Below are 20477 nucleotides of genomic sequence, written 5' to 3'. Positions count from 1 at the left end.
TATATATATATATATATACTGTGTGTGTCTATATATATATAATTTTTTATTTTAAATTTGAGACAGGGTCTCACTCTGTCACCCAGCCTAGAGTGCAGTGGCTTGATTATTGCTCACTGTAGCTTTAACCTCCTGGGCTCAGGAGACCCTCCCGCCTCAGTCTCCTAAGTAGCTGGGGCTACAGGTACACATAACATGCCTGGCTAAGTAAAAAAAAAAAAATTTGTAGACATAGGATCTTCATATGTTGCCCAGGTTTGTCTTGAACCCCTGTCCTCAAGTGATCCTCCAGCCTCAGCTTCCCAAAGTGCTGGGATTACAGTTGTGAGCCACTGTGCCCAGCCCATAATATTATTTGATACATTATCTTTCAGTCTTTTTCTAACTAAATATATATAATTGAGAATTTTTAATTATACTGTTTTATAGCTTAGTTTTCCCTATTCAATATTTTCTAGTGCGTCTCTTCTCCATGTCAGTAAATATTCTTCAAAAACAAGAATTTTGGCCGGGAGCGGTGGCTCATGCCTGTAATCCCAGCACTTTGGGAGGCTGAGGTGGGCGGATCACAAGGCTGAGAGCTCAAGACCAGTCTGGCCAACATAGTGAAACCCCATCTCTACTAAAAATACAAAAATTAGCCAAGCATGGTGGCATGCACCTGTAGTCCCAGCTACTCGGGAGGCTGAGGCAGAAGAGTCACTTGAACCTGGGAGGCAGATGTTGCAGTGAGCCGAGATCGTGATATTGCACTCCAGCCTGGGAAACAGGCGAGACTCAGTCTCAACAAAAAAATAAAAAATATAAAAAAATTAGAGACAAGGTCTCACTATTTTGCCTAGGCTGGTCTCAGACTCCTGGGCTTAAGTGATCCTCCTGCCTTGGCCTCCCAAGATGCTGGAATGACAGGCATGAGCCAACATTCCTGGCCAAGTTATGCATTTACTAGTTAGGGTCAATTTACACCACCAGTTTCAATGGAAATCAACATGATTTTTTATATTTGCAAGGAAAATGGTCCAATTCTTACAAATAGACTTCGGGATGAAAAATGAAGGACGAGGCATACACATCTACAGTGAGGAAAAGGATGATGCCTCCTTTTTCCTCATAGGCAACTGGAGGGAGGGGAAAGGAGGTAAGTAAAGGCATGTCGGGGAATTCAGAGAAGCATCCACACCTGCTCATTATATCAAGTGTCTAGAGACTCTAAATAATTCAGGCACAGTCGGCTCCCTCCAGGGGCAAGTGTTGAGGAGAATTTCCAGACAAGTGGCTCCTCTTGCAAAACTGGAGCAGACCAAGGATCTGATTACGTGAAAAGGGGTCTAGTTAGTAGCTGTGGCAACCTCCTTCTTCAGCCTCACAACTTGCCTTTGGGATCAGGTACAAGAAGCTTCTGGGAAAACACTACTGCTACGCCCCCTGTGGTGGTGAAGAGTTTTAAAGCTCTGTTGTCTTGGGTTCGAATCCAGGTTCCTCCACTACAGTGTGATCTTGGGCAATTTACTGATCTTTAGGTTCTATACCTGTAAAATAGGGGTAACAATTCCCTCACTCAGATTATTGTGGCATCATACATAATTCATCTGGCCCCCTTACTATGGTGCTTAGTACATAGTAGATCTGTCTTAAGAATGTCCTCACTTTATGTCCTAGGAATTGATGCTTGGACTTTAAATAATAGAGAAATGTAGGGTCTGGTGCGGTGGCATGCACTTGTAACCCTAGCTATTCAGGAGCTGAGACAGAAGGATTGCTTGAGCCCAGGAGTTGAGTTTGAGACCAGTCTGGGTTTCAGAGTGAGACCCCTGTGTCAAAGGGAAAAAAAAGCAATGTCGAGAACTAAGAGAAAGTCATTCCTTACAATCATTAACAGTAATAGCCAATAGTTACTGAAGGTTAACCACATGCTGAATACTGTGCTGAGTGCTTTACATTTACTCTCGCAAAACCATTTATGGATACGTATTATCAAAATTCAGAGAAGTTAAGACACTTTCCCCAGGTCAAACAACCAGTAGGTGTTAGAATCAAGGTCCAAACCCTATTCTGCCTCTAAACTGAAAAGGCCTGTGTTCTTACCCTGTAGGTAAGAGAATCTCTGGAAGTTATTTTACTGATCCGGCACTTCATTTCCAGGAGAGCAGCCTGAGGACGGGGAGGGGATAATTTGCTGGGCATTGATGAAGAGCAGGCCGACTTCCTTAGGTCTATGGGACCCGATTGCCCTCTAGCGTTAGAGGAATCCTGGGGCCAGATGAAATAAAGAGTGAGTTGATTTTCTTAGGTTATGGTGAATCCTTCTGCCTTCAGCATGGGATCATAGCTATCTAGTTTGGTGTTTTCCTATTGGCCAAAGGATTTCTCTTAGGGAGTAGGGTAAAATAGGCAGTAAAGGGCGGGAGTTAAGGATAAGAATTACCTGAGTTTAGAGCAGCAATTCTCAGACAGATCAACGTTTGAACCATCAGGTGGAGGAAATGTCTCTTATCTCCAGCATCTGGCACGTGCTCACTGGATACTGAATGAGGCTCACTGGATCTGGTGCTCTCTGGATACTGAATGAGGCTTTAAAATCTCATTCTCACTAATAGCAGAGTTCTGCAAAATAGCAGAGATCTGCAAACTTACATGAGGTGCCCTTAAGAGTGGTTATGAAGTTATGCATCGATTTTTGCCAGAAGTGCTAGTGAAAAAGACATTGTAACATTTAACTCAATGTCTACTACAGGAGACTCCACAGGGCACTTTCATAAGGAAGAGAGAACAATGACACTCCTCAATGGTTTAGAAATAAGTTGGAGTCAGGGAAGATATGATCGTTTTAGACTGCCAGCCTCATACCAGTGTCCCTAATGGTCCATGGATCTCAGAGAAAGCCCCCTCCACCTCAATAGCTCTGCCCAAGTAGCCTGTTTCAATAGCTACTCAGTAAACATCTGTGTGCATTGTGCCTTGCTGGGCTCAGTGGGGGATACAAAGACAGATATACCAGATGTGGCTAATTGTGGTCAACATGGATGGTGCTTCTTCCATGAGCTAGGTGTCCAGTCCATGACCTGATTATTTACTGACAGGAATCTTCAAGGTAAGTATTAGCTGTCTACTTTTTTCCAAATAAGGAAATTGAGGTTCATTGCAGCAAAAAACAATCCTGCAAGTTCCTACAATTTATAGATGGCAGCACAAGTCATATCACTCCCAAATGCATACTCTTTCCGCTATGCCACTCTGGCCAGTTCTTTGAAATATTAGAACTCCTTTTCTAAAATGCAGGTACCTCCAAGACAATTACGTCTGTTTTTTTCTGCTTGGGCTGCCATAACAAAATATCATAGACTAGGTGGATCAAACAACAGAAATTTATTTTTCAGTCTGGAGATTGGGAAGTCCAAGATCAAGGTGCTGGCCAGTTCAGTTCCTGGTGAGGGCTCTTGCAGGAGACTGTTCTGTCTTTGCACTGTGTCCTCACATGAAGGACGGGAGGTCAAGGTCTCTAGTGTCTCTTATTTTAGTTTTTACCCAACAGTTTGTTGAGAGACATGTTTACCCAACAGTTTGTTGAGAGACATGCCATCTCTTACGAAAGCACCAATCCCACCATGAGGGCCCCACCCTCATGACGTCATCTAACCCTAATTACCTCCCAAAGGCCCCGTCTCCAAACACCATCACATTGAGGGGTAGGGCTTCAACGAGGAATTTGGGAAGGGCACAAACATTCAGTCCATAACAACATAACAACTTCCATCAAGCCATCAGTTTAAAAACAGATGGCTTTTCCTATACTTTGTTTCTTACATTTAGCTTTCTTTAGCCTAATTTCCTACTGACCCTTAGTTTGTAGCCTCTGCCTAGGGCAAGTCTACAACTCACTCTTTTTTTTTGGAGACAGACTTTTGCTCTTGTCGCCCAGGCTGGAGAGCAATGGCACGATCTCGGCTCACTGCAACCCCCGTCTCCCGGTTCAAGAGAATCTCCTGCCTCAGCCTCCCAAGTAGCTGGGATTACAGGTGCCCGCCACCATGCCCAGCTAATTTTGTGTTTTAGTAGAGACAGGGTTTCACCATGTTGTCCAGGCTGGTCTTGAACTGCTGACCTCAGGTGATCCACCCGCCTTGGCCTCCCAAAGTGCTGGGATTACAGGCATGAGCCACTGCACCGGCCTACGACTTACTCTTTCCTCTCCAAAACTGCCTGGGAATTTTGTCTTTTCTCCATCTCTTATGGAGCACTTTAGCTTTCCCATATAAACCCGCATTACAAAACTTACCAATGAGCTCAAGGGAATAAAAGAGCCTTCCAAGAAAATCTACTCTTCAGAAAGTCACTAGGGGTAACTGTACCTAACATGGCTACCCCCTAATGTAGTAGCTTACCTGATTTTTATCTTCTCTTCCTCACAAAGAGAATCTTGATTTTTGTTTGAGCAGGAATGTGCCCAGCTATAAAACTCTATTTCCCAGCCTCCTCGCAGCTATAGTTGCTCATGTGGCCCCAAGAAACAGTTCCTCCTGATGAGATATAAGCGAAGTGACTGACTGGGGCTTCCAGGAAAGCTCTTTGAATGTGGGTGTGTTGGGCGAACTCAGCTGTGCATGTCTCTTTCCCCTGCCCTTCCTGACTGGGACATAGATGGAACACAGGTGTGGAGATGTAACAGTCATCGTGGTGCAAGGGAAGTTGCGGAGTTAAGAATGTCAGGGCTGAAAGCTGGAAAGAGTCTGGGTTCCTAATGGCATCAGAGTTGCCTTGTTGGTCTTGAGCTACTTCTGGACTTCTCATTATGGAAGAAAAACAAAACTCTCAGGTTACTTACGGTAGTGGTAATGCTAGGATAAATCACATAAGGGGCTTACTAAAAATTCCAATTCTTTGCCCCATCCTCAGAAATTTTGGCTCAGCAGATCTGGGTGCAGGAATCTACAGTTTTAGCTAGACCCTGTGGTCATTCTGTTACAATGATCCTTGAACCACAGTTTGAAGTAGTCTGAGGTCCACAAATCCAGCAAATAGCAGAGGGGTGTGTGCGTGGAGAAGAGCGGGTCAGTGATGTTGCGTTTAGCTTTCAATGCTTACCAAAGACTTGGCCAGCTATGGATATCACATAAAAAAACCTTGTTCAGCTAATTTGCAATTTAGTGATGAAGAGCCTCCCATACCCCCATCTCACTAGAAAGCTTATCCAAGCTCCCATTTTGTGAGTGTGGAAACTGAGGCAAAAATGTTTAACTAGTTACCCAAGGTCACAATGCTAGTCAGTGATAGAGCTGGAAAAAAAATTCTAGAGTCCCAGTTCAGTGCTCCCTCCATTACACTGGGCTGCAAATCGCACCATGAATCTTTAGTGTCCGCTCACCTCTCCTGTCCATTTCCTTTCTGTGAGGCAGTGCAGTGGGACATTGTGGCTACCTCTCTGGTCACCATCCCAGCCCTCTTTTGTTCTCCAGCAGCCATACTGTTTAGGTGAACGAATCCTGCTCTCAGCTCCATGAATCAATTAGGATAATCTTCTTCCCCTATCCGATTTTCCTCCTCCCTTACCAATAGTACCCTTACTTTCTTGGAGCTGCAGTGTGCCCAAATAAAAAAGCTACACCTCCCAGATCCCTTTTAGAGAAGGGAGGCCATGAGCTAGTTTTGGTCAAGCCACTGCGGGGGTCTTCCTGGAACGTCACTTAGAAGGGGCAGCGGGCAGACACTCCTCTGCCTATGGTTCTTCCTTCTTCCTGCTGGCTGGAATGCAGTCCTGATGGTTGGAATGCCACTACCATGTGGACAAGAGCCTTGCCCTAGCGCAGAAGAGCATAAACCAAAAGCAGCCCCCTGATGGCCTTCATGGAGGCATTACCTCAGCCTTGAAGCTGCCTACCTCCAGAGCTCTTTTTACATGAGAAAAAGGAATGATCAAGTTCAAGCCCCAATTCTTTGAAGTTTCTGTGGGATGCAGTTCAACTCTATGTGTGCATTTATAGCAATGATTGATGCAGGCCAGTTTAATGAGTGAAACTTAGAGTTTCTGTCTGATGACAGTGGTCTTTCTCAGGGCCCAGATGCAGACCTGCCTTCTCAGTGGTCTTCCCCAAAGGCCCCAGCTCTCTTAGGCTGCCTTCTATTTAAGATACCTGGGCATTTGTTGTCTAGTTGGGAGCTCATTGTGGTATCTGTGACAGTTTCAGGCAGGGCTGTTTATAGCCTTTTCAGGCAAGCTATGCCAGAACTTCCCATCCAGAGGGCAGGGCAGTCAGGGTGACCTGCCAGACCATGTAAGGGTCTGGATGAGAGGCAGGCTGTGCAGTCAGCCTGGGAACATGTTTCACACGACACCATCATTCTTGTGCTGGTGAAACATCCCCAGAGGAAAAGCAGCAGCATTGTAAGCGAGTGCTTACTTCTTTAGGAGGCCCCCATGAGACAAGAAATCTTTCAACTGCAGACTGTCAGGCACCAGGGGCCCTAAGGACAGGAACTAGATGGAGGGAGAGTGGGGAAGGTCTGAACCGTCAGGAGATCCTGAGGCAACAAGACGGGCAGGGAGGAGCTGGGGGGATGCAGTGAACTAAGGATGTCAGCTGGGGCTATGTGCCACTGTGGGAGCTCGCTCAGGTCGGACCCCACCAACTTCAGACCCTCACCGCACTTTTAGTCTTCAAGCTCTTGGGGCTTAATGTCCTGTTTTCCTTTCTTCTCTCCCCGTCTGAGTCCCTCTGTGGGTTTTGCTATGTTGCTTCCACCAACAAACACTGTTGAGGCAGATGTCTTGTCTCCCCAGACAGCTTCAAGAGAAGAGAACATGCCCACAAGCAGGGCACAAGCGTCACAAGAGAGGAAAAGGAAGGGGGTAATGACAAATAAGGGAGAAAACTTTAATCATGCACAGGCTTTTCATAAAAAACTTTATTTCTCAAAAGAAGAAATCTCAAAGTATTAAAAATAATCCTCTAATTTTGTTTCTTTGAGGAAAAGGGTAGGATGACAAAATAATTCATACAAAAAATTATCAAGCATCACTGCCGTTAGCTGTTCCTCCACTCAGTAGGGAACATCCTGAAACTCGCACCTCCTTTCTGCAGGCTAGGTTCCACGCTGCATCACGGGAACACAGCATCTCCTGGATGCAGGAAGCCTGCAAGCATCTGGAGAACGCTTATTAATTTACCCCACAAATAAATACAAAAGGTCAATCTTCCCAGTGGAAATGATTCCGTCTATTTTGTGACTTTCTGATAAGAATGCTAAAAGAAGAGTTGCCCCTCTTCTAAAATTCCAAATCTTTTCCTTTTGAAGATGACTATGTGTGAAAGAAATAAAATGTGAAAAGATTTGTTAAGGATGACTGGCTCTAGTACCAACTAAATGCCAAGGGGGACTGTAACTCACTGAGGTGATACAAAGCAGCCATGGGTTTTCCTCGCCTTTTATATGGGGAAAATGCACCTTTCAATCCTAGAAGATAATTGGACTTGGCAAAGTCTCTATTGGTAGCAATTATCTTCTTACTTAAAAAAAAAAAAAAAAAAAAAAAAAGGCTGAGCTGGGAGATAGACCGCACACATCAGCCAAGACTGCTACTGCCAAACGGAGCCCAGAAGCATCCAAGTACACTTTCCAACAGGCAGACCCTACCAGGAACTGGGAGACAAGAGTGGGCTCTCTCCTGAGATAAGACAAGTTTCACTGCAAAGACCTTTTGGAACATTCCCGGGTTTTCCTGGCTCTTTTCAGTTGGTGTTTCTCTGAGGAACAGGGAGGTTCTCATGAAGGTATTTTAAACTTCCATGCTCTGAGAAATCTGAGACCACGTGGTCCTTCCCTCGCAGCAGCCACTTAGTAGTAAGCAGTCCCTCAAGTCCTACTGGTCCCCGGGCGTGGATTCTCGAGGTACTGATTCCCACTTCAGCTCCTGTGAAAAAGCATGAATAAAACATGTAGCTTTTCCCAGCCTCTGCTTCCTTTCCATGCCCCAGACCCACCCTGTTGCTTTCCCCTCACTTGGTACCCTCTCTTCCTGCTAACTCCTCACCCATCCTCCCCAGGACAGCTGAGTCACCCTGTTCCCATAAACATGTCCTCCGATGACTATAAATCATGATACACCCCTTCTCGTGAAACAGTGCGTGAACCCCTCTTCTGTATTTTATCCCCAGTGCATTTTGACAATGCTATTAATACAAGTGCTGTCTCTGATACCAGTTTAGCATCTGAATTGCATACCATATTTTGACACTTGGGCATGTTTTGAGGGGTACAACAACGTTTACCAAAATGGTTTCACCTCCTCCTCAAACACCCTTTAAATCTTAGAAAGGGACATGTTCTTGGTATCCCCTAGAAGTCTTAGCACAGGGGACTCATTAGACAGTTACTGAATATATCAAAGGGTTACTGTTCATTCCCCTTCCTCTTGCTGCCAGCTCAGACCTAGGGAATGTCAGGGGTTTTCCTGGGCCTGGCTTGGTGTTCTGCACTGTGTACACTGGAGGCAGGGTTCGCTCATTATCACTTTACTGAGCATGTACTATGTACTAGGCACTGTGTTGAGCCCTGGGGATGAAGTGGTGAATAATAGATACAAGGCTCTGTTTTTGTGGAGCTGATATTATAGTGGGCGAGGCAGCCAGAGGACAGGTGAGTAAATAGTCTCCTGTGGTGCTCAAGTGCAGTGATGGGTGCTATGACAGAGGCTGTGTGGTGGAGCTGGGGACACGCTGGGAAGGGTGGTCAGGGAAAGCCTCCCTAAGGAAGTGTCTTTTAGTTGAGACCTGAACAGTGAGAAGGAGCTGGCTGGAGAAAACCAGACAGAGGTGCTGCAGGCAGAGAGAAGAGCAAGTAGGAGATGCAGCGGGGGTGGGATGTGCTTTGGGTAGTGGTTGGCAAGGAGAGTGAAACCAGCAGGATTCAGATTCTGGTTCAATAGCATACAGACCACATGACTTTGGACACGCTACCTAACTTCATGCCTCAGTTTCTTCATCTGGAAAAAGAATTCATTTTGTAGAATGAAGTGAGAGCATGCTTGTGACACACTTAGCACAGTGCTGGGAGTGTAGTAAATGCTCAATAAAATCTTTATTGTCATTAATGCATTTCACAAGGAATTTAACTCAACCAGCTTTCACTCTGAGCTGGTGTTGGAAGGACAATGAAATGGTCTTTTGTTCTTCCCTCATCCTGGATTTTCATTTGAATGCTGGGTGCCCCAGCCCTTAAAATATATTGCTATTTCTTTTCAAGCACATGGAGTATAAAGATCAGTGCAAGTGATGTGATAATTACATCAAAATCCCAACATAAAAGAAATGGGGAACTAAAATAGTATAATGACTAAGAATAACTGAGTTAAATTCCCTTTTACAATCTTTAACAATTTGGTGAGAACTATTTCTCCAGGCAGATCATCTACTCAAAAAGTTCAGAAGGATTAAAATGTGTGTCTTTCTGATTTGTTTTGTTATAGAGACAGGGCCTCACTCTCTCCCAGGCTGGAGTACAGTGACACCATCTTAGCTCACTGCAGCCTTGAACTCCTGGGCTCAAGGGATCCTCTTGCCTCAGCCTCCTGAGTAACTGGGACTACAGGCTCAGGCCACCACACCTGGCTAATTTTTTCATCTCTGTAGAGATGAGGTCTCGCTGCATTGCCCAGGCTGGTCTTGAACTCCCTGACTCATGAGATCCTCCTGCCTCAGCCTCTCAAAGCACCGGGATTATAGGTGTGAGCCACTGCACGTGGCCTAAAATGTTTTGAGTGGTTGAAATAATTCTCAAATATTCAGAAACGTGTCATAAATGTATTATTGGAGGTTTTCTTTTTTTTTTTTTTGAGATGGAGTTTAGCTCTTGTTGCCCAGGCTGGAGTGCGATGGTGCGATCTCGGCTTACTGCAACCTCCGCTTCCCAGGTTCAAGAGATTCTCCTGCCTCAGCCTCCCAAGTAGCTGGGATTACAGGCAAGCACCACCATACTCAGCTAATTCTGTATTTTTAGTAGAGATGGGGTTTCTCTATGTTGGTCACACTGATCTCGAATTCCCCACCTCAGGTGATCCGCCTGCCTTGGCCTCCCAAAGTGCTGGAAATACAGGTGTGAGCCACTGTGCCTGTTCTGGAGTTTTATATACTGGTACCCCTGAAAACCAGAGACTGTCCAAATAACCCCAACACGACAGAGGGCTGGAGATTTTATACCTAATGGAAGGGGATAGAAATGTCCTTCTGAAGCTTTTTATTTCAAAGTCTGCTGTAGAAGGTAACCTTGTACTTCCGGCTGGCCTGTTTGTTTTGATCCTGGTACTTAGGCCCACGGTACCTTCTTTTGTCCTACTATTGTGGGGTTTCCTATCTCTGAGGCAACCTGGCTGTGGGTGAAATAAGTCTGTAAAAGGAGTGCTCTCAAGGGACGCAGCATGTACCTCTGGCACAGCCTGTGCAAAAAGGCAGGCTGTGGTCTGCCCATGCTGTAGGGGGAGAACCCAGGCTTTGGACTTGCACAAGTTTGGGTCTGAACGCCAGCTGTGAGACTTTGGGCAAGTTACTACACTTCTCTGAATCTCATTCTCCCTCTATGAAAAATGAAATACAAGTACCTGCCTTCTTAGCATGTGAAATGCTTAGAAGATAGGCCTTCTACCAACTCATGGGAGGTTTCATTAATTATTCTCTCTGATAATCCTACCTTGCCAGAAGTCTGTTTTTTTGTTTTGTTTTGTTTTGTTTTGAGATGGTGTCTCACTCTGTCCCCCAGGCTGGAGTGCAGTGGTGCAATCTCAGACTCACTGCAACCTCTGCCTCCCGGGTTCAAGCGATTCTCCTGCCTCAGCCTCCTGAGTAGCTGGGATTATAGGCATCCGCCACCACGCCTGGCTAATTTTTTGTATTTTTAGTAGAGACAGGGTTTCACCATGTTGGCCAGGCCGGTCTCAAACTCCTGAACTCAGGTGATCAACCCACCTCAGCCTTCCAAAGTGCTGGGATTACAGGCGGGAGCCACCATGCCCAGCCTGTCTCTCTCTCTTATCTTGACCAAGCATGTGACAGTCAAGGGGAGGTGTCTTCCCCACCTCAACATACCCCTGGACCACACAGTGCTTCATAAGGAACTTCTTTCTCCCCAACCAGAGTCTTTCTTACCCAGTCCAAAGCGGTAACCATCAGAAAAGCGAGTGCTGGCATTCCAGAACACACAGGCACTGTCGACGTGCTGCAAGAAGAACTCTGCTGTGTTTTCTGCAGGGTAAAGAAAGGGAAACCAAGTTAGGATGATACCCAGAGAACATCCCCGTTTCCAGCCATTCATTGGTGACAGATCAGGGCAGGGTCTGGGTCCTCACTGAGCCTCCCCATGTGTTCTCACATATTAAATATTCAGGCTTGTGAAAAATCTCAACAGGAAGAAGACAAGTCAGCTTCATCAGTCACAGTGTTATGGAAAGACTGGGTTGGAATCCAGATCTCCCATGCAGGTGACCTGCCTAAACTTCCAGCTTATGGGCTCCAGAGCCAGAACGCCTAGGCCTGAACTCCAGCTGTACACCCACTAGCTTTGTGACCTTCTGCAGGTATATAAAACTCTCTATGTCTGGGCGAAAAGGGACTTACAACATTGCCTAGCTGATAGGGTTGTAGAGAGGATGAAATGAGTTAGTACCTGGGGAGTACTCATCCTAGTGCCTAGTACACAGTGAGTGCTTGGTAAATGCTGGCTGTTAATATGGGTGGCACTGCTCTGGTGCCCCAATTAGCTGACTGTAAATTCCTCGAGGGGGCCCTACTGGCATCCTCCACCACTGAGGCTCCAGTATCTGACACCCAGGAGCGTCCCTGCATACATACTTGAGGAATAAATGAATGAATGAATGAATGTGCAGAGTTGGTTCTGCCCTTAATCTCCTGGGCCTTGGTTTCCTCAGCTGTAAAATGGGTTATTTTAACTACTTTGTAGGATTTGTTGCATGCCTTAAATGATAATGTGGCTGACAGGGTTAGTCACCTTCAAAGCAGAGCTAATCATCCCTGCCCCGCCTCCTCCGGCTGTGACAATACAATAAAGTGATATGAAAGCACTCATCAAAGTACCAAATGCAACCACTACTAAGCATTACCATAAGCCTACTCAAATGATGCTTTTCTGTAGGCCAAGAGGGACTAAGAGGAGCAGGATCAGAAAGCAGCAAAGGCAGACACTATGCGGGAAGCATTTGGACACTGACCGTTCTCTGTGACAATGACATCCGTGTGGGAGCTGCCGTACTTGTGAATGTGGTCAATGGCATCCTGAACGTTGTCCACTACTTCAATGCATAATTCCAGGTCCCCATACTCAGTTCGGAGTGACTTCACTTCCGAGGGGCTGAAGGTCAGATAGGAGGCAAATTTGGGGCCTGCGTGAATTTTTACCTGGAACAGAGGAAAGTCCAGGGGCAACAACATAAAAACAACTGAAATAAGCAAGCTCTAGGATAGAAGAGAAAGGTGAGCCTGTAAAACCACAGCCCAAAGTGGCTCCTGTGGCCTCGACAGCAGAACTAGTCCTACTTTCCTCCCTACAGCATGATCTGACCGGCCACTTGCAAGCGAAGGGCCCTCAAGGCAGTTGGAACAGGGATTGAAGCAGGAAGCCTTTGAACGTTAAGGATGTGCAAGGTGAGCCACGCACGGTGGGAGGCTGAGATCGGTGGATAACTTGAGGTCAGGAGTTCGAAACCAGCCTGGCCAACATGGCGAAACCCCGTCTTTACTAAAAATTTAGCTGGGTATGGTGGCAGGTAATCTCAGCTACTTGGGAGGCTGAGGCAGGAGAATTGCTTGAAGCTCGGAGGCAGAAGTTGCAGTGAGCCGAGGTCGTGCCACTGCACTCCAGCCTGGGTGACAGAGCAAGACTCCATCTCAAAAAAAAAAAAAAAAAAGAATAAAAAAGAATGTGCAAGGCATTCAGTGGGTTATCAACAAACATAAGGCCTTGACTTCTGGCATTTTACTAAAACGAATACTTGACGATAAAGATCCCAGTCCCTGCATATGGTACCTAGGCACCGGACTTGCATGGAAAGAGAGAGGTGCCACATATACATTCCTACTCCCTGTACCTTGGCGAAGTCCCAGATTTGCTTTAGAGGTAAGCAGTACTTGGTCAGGTACCTGGTTAGGTACCTAGTACTTGGTTTCAGCACCTCAAACTGTGGCTACTCATTTGATTTACAACTGTGTCACTCTGGCCCCACCTCTAGGTTCAGCTCAGCCCTAGGCTCTGGTTCTAATCCTGCTTCTGGTTTGAGGAATTTAAGTATTTTGAGGCTGGTCACTGATGGCCCCAATCACAAGCTGGATCCCACTTAAGCCTTGTTCTCTGAGACATCCCCAGGACAGGCTTCATGCCTTGATTCTTTGGGACCAAGCTTTTGCCTTAGCTCAAGTTATGAGTGGTGTCTGCCTTATCCTCATGATTCCCAAGGCCCTGCCATTGTTTCCTATCTGGGATCTCACTTCCTTTATGTTCCTTGGAGACTGGAATCCCATCCCTGTGCAAGTCATCCTTCTGGCTTTACTTTACACCATCCAAAAGTGCTGGATGAAGTACACACAGTGACTCATTTTGATTTGGAATTTCAAGGCCATCCTCATTTTAATGACTGAGGATAACACTGGTGTGCTCAAATTAGGTCTGAGGGCAGGGTTTAGTCCTGGCTAAAGGAGAGCTTTCCTCCTGTCTAATCCAGTTCACTGTAGTGCTTGGCAAACACAGGTGCCCAATCAACAGGCTTCCTTACCAAAGTAAAGTAAGGCCCCCGAACATGAATGATCATGTGATCTAACTTCCTTGTAATCTGTGGAGTACAGTTTCATTTTCAAGACAATTCTTTCCAGTTCTCACTGGGACCATGCCACATTTATAAGCTAACTGGAGCCTTCCTTTCCAGTCAAAGGATGGAAGGGAAGAGACACATGCTCAGTCAAAGTAACCAAGGCCAACAAGCACATTCTCTACTGCCATGCTGCTTTATATAATTCTGAAAGTGTACTGTGACATCAGAAATTAAAACTTAAAATGCATCCATGCAGAGAGTTTAACAGAATGTCCATTTTTGCCTTGAGGGCATCTATTATATTTTCTTGCAGGCATGAATTTAGGACACAGCACAACTTTATATTTGAAATTTATTGGCTTTTGGTTTGTTTACAACCTTAACAACATGGTAAAAACATAATCCAGACATTCTACAAATTACTGAATCCCAAATACCACTGCATTAAGTACATTAATATTGGTAACCAAAGACACTGGGGGCAAGCAGTGGATGTATAGTTTTTGGTTTGAAACATTTCTGCACCATCTTTTCAAATCAAATTAAAAAAAATAATATACGCTTGGGAACACCTTGATATGTGAATAAAAGGTTGCCAGAAACAGTTCAGTCAGCATAGTGCCATGTGGTCTGTCTTACCTTTGAACCCTCTTTAGCACACAACACATTCCACTTTGTAATAAAGCTATTTGGGTATTGGTTTGGTTCAACTACTAGAGGGCAGGCGTTGTGTTTTACTCACCTCTGTACTTAGCATGGAACTTTGTACATAGGAGATTTTAAACATATTGTTTCTTAAACTGCCTTACGTGGTATGGCTGTGCCTGGTTTAATTCCGTAGGCTTCTAAGACAGGAAGTAATGTACTAGTCCTGTGGAACTCTTACCTGTTCCACTCTCAGCATATCAATGATCTGGTCAAATAACGGTGTCCTGAGCAGATCCCGGTGGATTAACAAAGTCTCCAAAGCATTACAGGCAGCTGGATATTCACATTTAGAGTCTCTGACTGAAAGATGAGCAAATAATTGTTTCCACTAATATGATCCAGAGCTGCAGAGGATGTTAACATTTCCCCCTTGTGAAAGAGGAGACCCCATCCAGCTCACCTAGCCTGGTGACCTTATCGACACTGGCCTCGGAATCCACATACATGTGACAGATCCCTTCGCTGTGCCCCATCACTGGAATCCCCTTAGCAGCTTTCTGGATGTCTCTGACCAGCTGGGAAGAGCCACGTGGAATGATCAGATCTATCATTTTGTCTAGGCGACAAAGATCTTCAACTTCTTCTCTGGTATTCACCTTTAGAAGGAAAGAAGAAAATGATAAAGATGACATCTTGTGACCACACAAAATATGAAAATAGCAGCTTCCCTTTTACAGATAAACATCTGTACATTCTGAGAACTAAGTGAGACACTGTGAAACTTCTTCTAAAAACAAAATTAAGCTCCCGATCATGGGAATCAAAAAGTTGTCCAGCAAATGCTTATCAAACACTATATATTCGGTGCTGTGCTCCGCATCACGGATCACACAGGACACACGGCATGCCCTCAAAGAGCTCAGCATCAAGTAGGGAAGGCAGCACTAGGGTACTGCCAGTCATAATACTGGGCAGACAATTTTTAAAATGCCAGAAGCAGCACAAAGGGGTATCTATGGAGGTTAAATGCAGTACACTACTTCAGGCCATGAAGATCACAAAAGGGAGTGGCTGCTCTGTTGGTTTTCTATTCACAGCATTGAGGAAATGTTGGGTTGGTCTTGATAGGCAGTCATGGTTCTCGTAACTTCTGATGACAACTTCTACCCTGGGATGTGGATTGGAATGACTTAAAGAGCGTGTGCGAGGATACTGAGATTATGGGCATTTTGTTTTCTCTTGATTTTTAATTTTTCTCCATATGGTCATATTACTTTTACAACAAATATATATATGTACCAGAATGTTCACAGCAACTTTATTCCACATAGCTCAAAACTGGAAACAACCTAAATATTCATCAATAGAAGAAAAGATGAACTGTAGTACATGCAGGTAAATGGAACACTACATGGCAATTAAATGAGAAAACTACTGCTAGATGCAACAATGGGAATGAATGCCACAGACATAATGAACAAATGACAGGCAACATAAACGTGTGTTTTGTTTGATCTCATTTATATAAAGTTCAAGAATAGGCAAAAGGCCAGGCGTGGTGGCACATTCCCAGCACTTTGGGAGGCTGAGGCAGGCAGATTGCCTGAGCTCAGGAGTTCGAGACCAGCCTGGGCAACATGGTGAAACTGTCTCTACAAAAAACAAAAAAACCTCAAAAATTAGCCAGGTCTGGAGGCACACATCTGTAGTCCCAACTACCAGGAAAGCTGAGGTGGGTGGACTGCTGGAGCCTGGGAGGCTGAGGCTGCAGTGAATCGAGAGCTGAGATTGTGCCACTACACTCCAGTCTGGGCAACAGAGCAAGACTATGTTTCAAAAGAGAAAGGCAAAAGTAATTTAATGTGACAGAAGTCAAAAAAGTAGTTTGTGGGGAAGGGGGCTACATATTGACTGGGAAGGGCACAGGGGGCCCTCCAGGATGTTGGACTGTTCTATATCTTGATATGGCTGGTGGTTATATATGCAGAGTTGTTCACAGGATCTATATACTTTACTGTATGTATGTTACACATCAATAGGAAGAAAAGGAGGGAGGGCACCTGTGTAAGCTAGGATGTGGTAAAGCTGGGATTTGAATCCCTAAAATCTATGCTCTTTCCAACCACTATGTTGGCATAAGAAAAAAACCAGATTCTGGTCATTGAGTGTGTAATGAGCAGGTTTGTAGACATTCTCCCAGTAGCCAACAGAATCCTGGAATGTTGGAGCAAATGAGCCACAAAAAAAAAAAAAAAAAAAAAGGATCTGGAGTCAGCCTAGGTCCAATCTAAACTCTATCACACACCGTGTGACTCTTGGGGAATTACTTTACCTCTGAATCTGTTTTTCCCAATGTAGAAAATGAGTCTAATAATTAATGATATTTTCCTCGTGGGACTGTTGTGACGATCAAATGAGTTAATGGATAAAATGAGCCTTGCACATAGTAGGTACTCAACAAGTAGTAGCTATTATTATCAAACTTCATTTGACAGTTGAAGAGAAAGAGAAATGGTCAAAGTAATGTCCTTAAATAATAATAGCGATAACAGCATGATCGGATACTCAACACACTGCATGACAGTTTATGACAAACTTCTGTAAAGCTTCTCATCTGACTTACCCTAGATCACTCTGCCAATGACAGGAACACAGGCCTCACACTCTAGGTTTACTCCTGCTGCCTTGTGACCCAAAAAATGAAGGTCTAATTGACATCCTTGTAAATAAATAGTGCCAAGGCGCAGCTATAAGGCAGGGGCCTTCCTAAGTCACTGAGGACCCATCTGGCTCTGCGGAATGGCCTAAAGTCTGTGGGCACACAGGTCTGCTGGAGTGTCAAGTCTGCCTGTAGTCTTGGCTCTGTGTGGCCTAAGTTTTGCTTTAAATTCCCAAACACCTGACCTGGCCCCTCTGGGCCTGACTTGGTGCATTCCCAGGGACCTACCAGCTGCACGGCCTCCTTGACTCCATGGATTGAGAGGGCCTCCTGGGTCAGAAGGTGGAGAATCCGGTTGCTGTGTGCAGCCTCCTTCCCTCCTTTGAGTAACAAGCCGTTACCACTTGCGATAGCCAAAGCTGCCACCTGCAGATCAAAGAGAGAGCAGTGGATCAAAGGGGACAAACAGTAATAACAACAGTGATGTTAGCATTCATAAGCACTCTTTCTGTGTGCTAAGTACTGTGTTCATCATTTTATAAGGCCTATGCTGTTTCATTTTCACAACACTGCAGTGATTTAAGTGCCTGTTTTATCCCCTACTTTACAGAAAAGGCGCACTGGCTCACGTCTGCAATCCGAGCACTCTGGGAGGCCAAGGTGGGTGGATCACCTGAGGTCAGGAGTTCGATACCAGCCTGACCAACATGGTGAAACCCCATCTCTACTATAAATACAAAAATTAGCCGGGCGTGGGGCAGGCGCCTGTAGTCCCAGCTACTCAGGAGGCTGAGGCAGGAGACTTTCTTGAGCCTGGGAGGCAGAGGTTGCAGTGAGCAGATTGCACCACTTCACTCCAGCCTGGGCAACAGTGTGAGACTCTGTCTCAAACAAACAAACAAACAAAGAAAGCAAAGAGAACGGAATTAAGTAGCCAGGGCCACATGGCACCCTCCACCATGGAGAACAGGGTCTTCAGCCACCTCTGTAGGGAAGCACTTGCTTCATCTGATCAGACTGAGGCTGGGCATCTCCTCTGGCCACATCCTACTCTGGCCTTGGAATTATTCTGAGAGCTCTAAGTACATGGTGCTAAGAACCTGGAGAAGACCAGAGCTCCTGCCAGCCCCTGGACAGCTGTGGTAGAGTTGCTGAGAACAGAGTCTTTTTCCCACATGCCTATCTGGGGAGGAAAAGGTGGACCATCCAGGAGAAGGGCTAGTTACCTTGTTAGAGCAAAGAGTGAGTGACTCTGACCTGCTCATCCTACCTCTTATAAAAGTTAAGTAAACTTTCTCCAGACATAAACACACAGAATATTGCACACAATTTTTAGGATTCATGGATTCTGTGAAACCATCCAGGGTTGAGTCCAGATGAGGAGCCTCAGCTGTAGTTAGCTAATGAGGTATAAGCTCCTTGTGAGGTATCAGCTGCCATGGATGAGTGGTAGCAAAGAAAGTTCATGGATATAGTCCAGAGAGACTCAGGCCCAATTCTACTAGCAGAGGTGAGTTTGGCAGTCATCACTGGGGCATTTCTGCAAGACAGGTATGTGGCCAGAGAGGTAGTGAGCCAGCATCAGCCAGGGATTGATGACAGGCCTCAGTGGTATGGGAGCCCCTTGGTGAACACACTGGTTTTAGGGGATGTCAGATAGTACCCTTCACAGAGCATTCCAGATTCCACAGTCACCTAGGTCTTATAGTAAAGAGGTGCTAGTTTTTTGTTTTTAAAATAGAATTTCCCTTTGAGACTTCGGGGCTAGTGCAAAGAAAGAGCTGGTATCCTATAGGACAGTCCAGTGGGGGAAATGCTTCCAGAATTCAGGGAGGGATTTTAGGGTAATAAAGTGGGGCCACTCTCTAATGACACCTTGTATTTCCCAGCACAGCTGCTTGGTAAGAACTTTAACATACGCTTTCTCAACAGGAGGCTGTGATATGTCAACTTGCTTAAAGGGGGTTGCATTCTTTTCTTCTTTTTTGAGATGGAATCTCACCCTGTTGCCAGGCTGGAATGCAGTGACGTGATCTTGACTCACTGCAACCTCTGCCTCCTGGGTTCAAGTGATTCTACTGTCTCAGCCTCCTGAGTAGTTGGGATTACAGGTCCCACCACACCCAGCTAATTTTTGTATTTTGTAGTAGAGACAAGGTTTCACCATGTTGGCCAGGATGATCTCAATCTCTTGACCTCATGATCCACCTGCCTCGGCCTCCCAAAGTGCTGCGATTACAGGTATGAGCCACCGTGCCTGGCCAGGGGTTGCATTCTAATTTCCATTAACTACTGAAAGTTCTTTTTCCTAACAGACGTACCTATAGAAAGCCATCAATAAAGGGGTCCTTTTCACACGGGCCAAGCCAGTTATACATGAATGACAGCAGCAGGCTAACAGAGACTTGTGGTCAGAGAACAAAGTGAACCACAGGCTAAGATATTTGGAAATTTGCTCCTGCACTGTGGTATGGTAGGTTGATTTGGGCTACAGTCCCAGCTGCACCTTACAAGTGTGACAGGAATTTTACCTTCTATGAGGTTCAATTTCTCCAGCTCTAAAATGGACATAAGAACAACTACTTTAGGATACTGGAGGAATCAAGAACGTATATTACCTCAAGAACAACCTGAGAATAAAGTCTCAAAAATTATCTTTTTTTTTTTGGTTAAAAGACCTTCACACACACACAACTGTCTTTGGGAAGCTTATCTCCAGTATTGAAAATATATTCTTCAGGATACAAAATCAATGTGCAAAAATCACAAGCATTTCTATACACCAATAACAGACAAACAGCCAAATCATGAGTGAACTCCCATTCACAATTGCTACAAAAGAATAAAATACCTAGGAATCCAACTTACAAGGGATATGAAGGACCTCTTCAAGGAGAACTACAAACCACTGCTCAACGAAATAAAAGAGGACACAAACAAATGGAAGAACATTCCATGTTCATGGATAGGAAGAATCAATATCATGAAAATGGCCATACTGCTCAAGGGTAATTTATAGATTCAATGCCATCCCCATCAAGCTACCAATAACTTTCTTCACAGAATTGGAAAAAACTACTTTAAAGTTCATATGGGACCAAAAAAGAGCCTGCATTGCCAAGACAATCCTAAGTAAAAAGAACAAAGCCGGAGGCATCACATGACCTGACTTCAAACTATACTACAAGGCTACAATAACCAAAACAGCATGGTACTGGCACCAAAACAGAGATACAGACCAATGGAACAGAAGAGAGGCCTCAGAAATAACACCACACATCTGCAACAATCTGATCTTTGACAAACCTGACAAAAACAAGAAATGGGGAAAGGATTCCCTATGGTAGAAATGGCGCGGGGCAAACG

The 20477-nt window shown here is 45.1% G+C and overlaps 1 protein-coding gene across 9 annotated transcripts in view; it reads right to left on the bottom strand.

Moving 5' to 3' along the window:
* Positions 1 to 6882: 6882 nt before the first annotated feature.
* ALDH18A1 (aldehyde dehydrogenase 18 family member A1) overlaps positions 6883 to 20477 on the bottom strand; it is a 52296-nt gene continuing 38701 nt past the window's right edge. For all 9 annotated transcript variants that reach the window (XM_017894597.1, XM_017894601.1, XM_017894598.1 and 6 more), the window contains 6 exons: positions 17400 to 17537; positions 14913 to 15108; positions 14691 to 14812; positions 12212 to 12398; positions 11133 to 11228; positions 6883 to 7906 (listed from right to left, as the gene is read on the bottom strand). In XM_017894597.1, the coding sequence (XP_017750086.1) occupies positions 7725 to 7906; positions 11133 to 11228; positions 12212 to 12398; positions 14691 to 14812; positions 14913 to 15108; positions 17400 to 17537 (921 nt within the window). In that variant the 3' untranslated portion in view covers positions 6883 to 7724. The remainder of the gene's footprint in view (positions 7907 to 11132; positions 11229 to 12211; positions 12399 to 14690; positions 14813 to 14912; positions 15109 to 17399; positions 17538 to 20477) is intronic.

The sequence above is a fragment of the Rhinopithecus bieti genome, unplaced genomic scaffold (genome assembly GCF_001698545.2).
Source record: "Rhinopithecus bieti isolate Rb0 unplaced genomic scaffold, ASM169854v2 scaffold_25291, whole genome shotgun sequence".
Lineage (NCBI taxonomy): Eukaryota > Metazoa > Chordata > Mammalia > Primates > Cercopithecidae > Rhinopithecus > Rhinopithecus bieti.
Note: the sequence above shows the minus strand (reverse complement) of the source record. Positions and strands in the feature narration are given on the sequence as shown.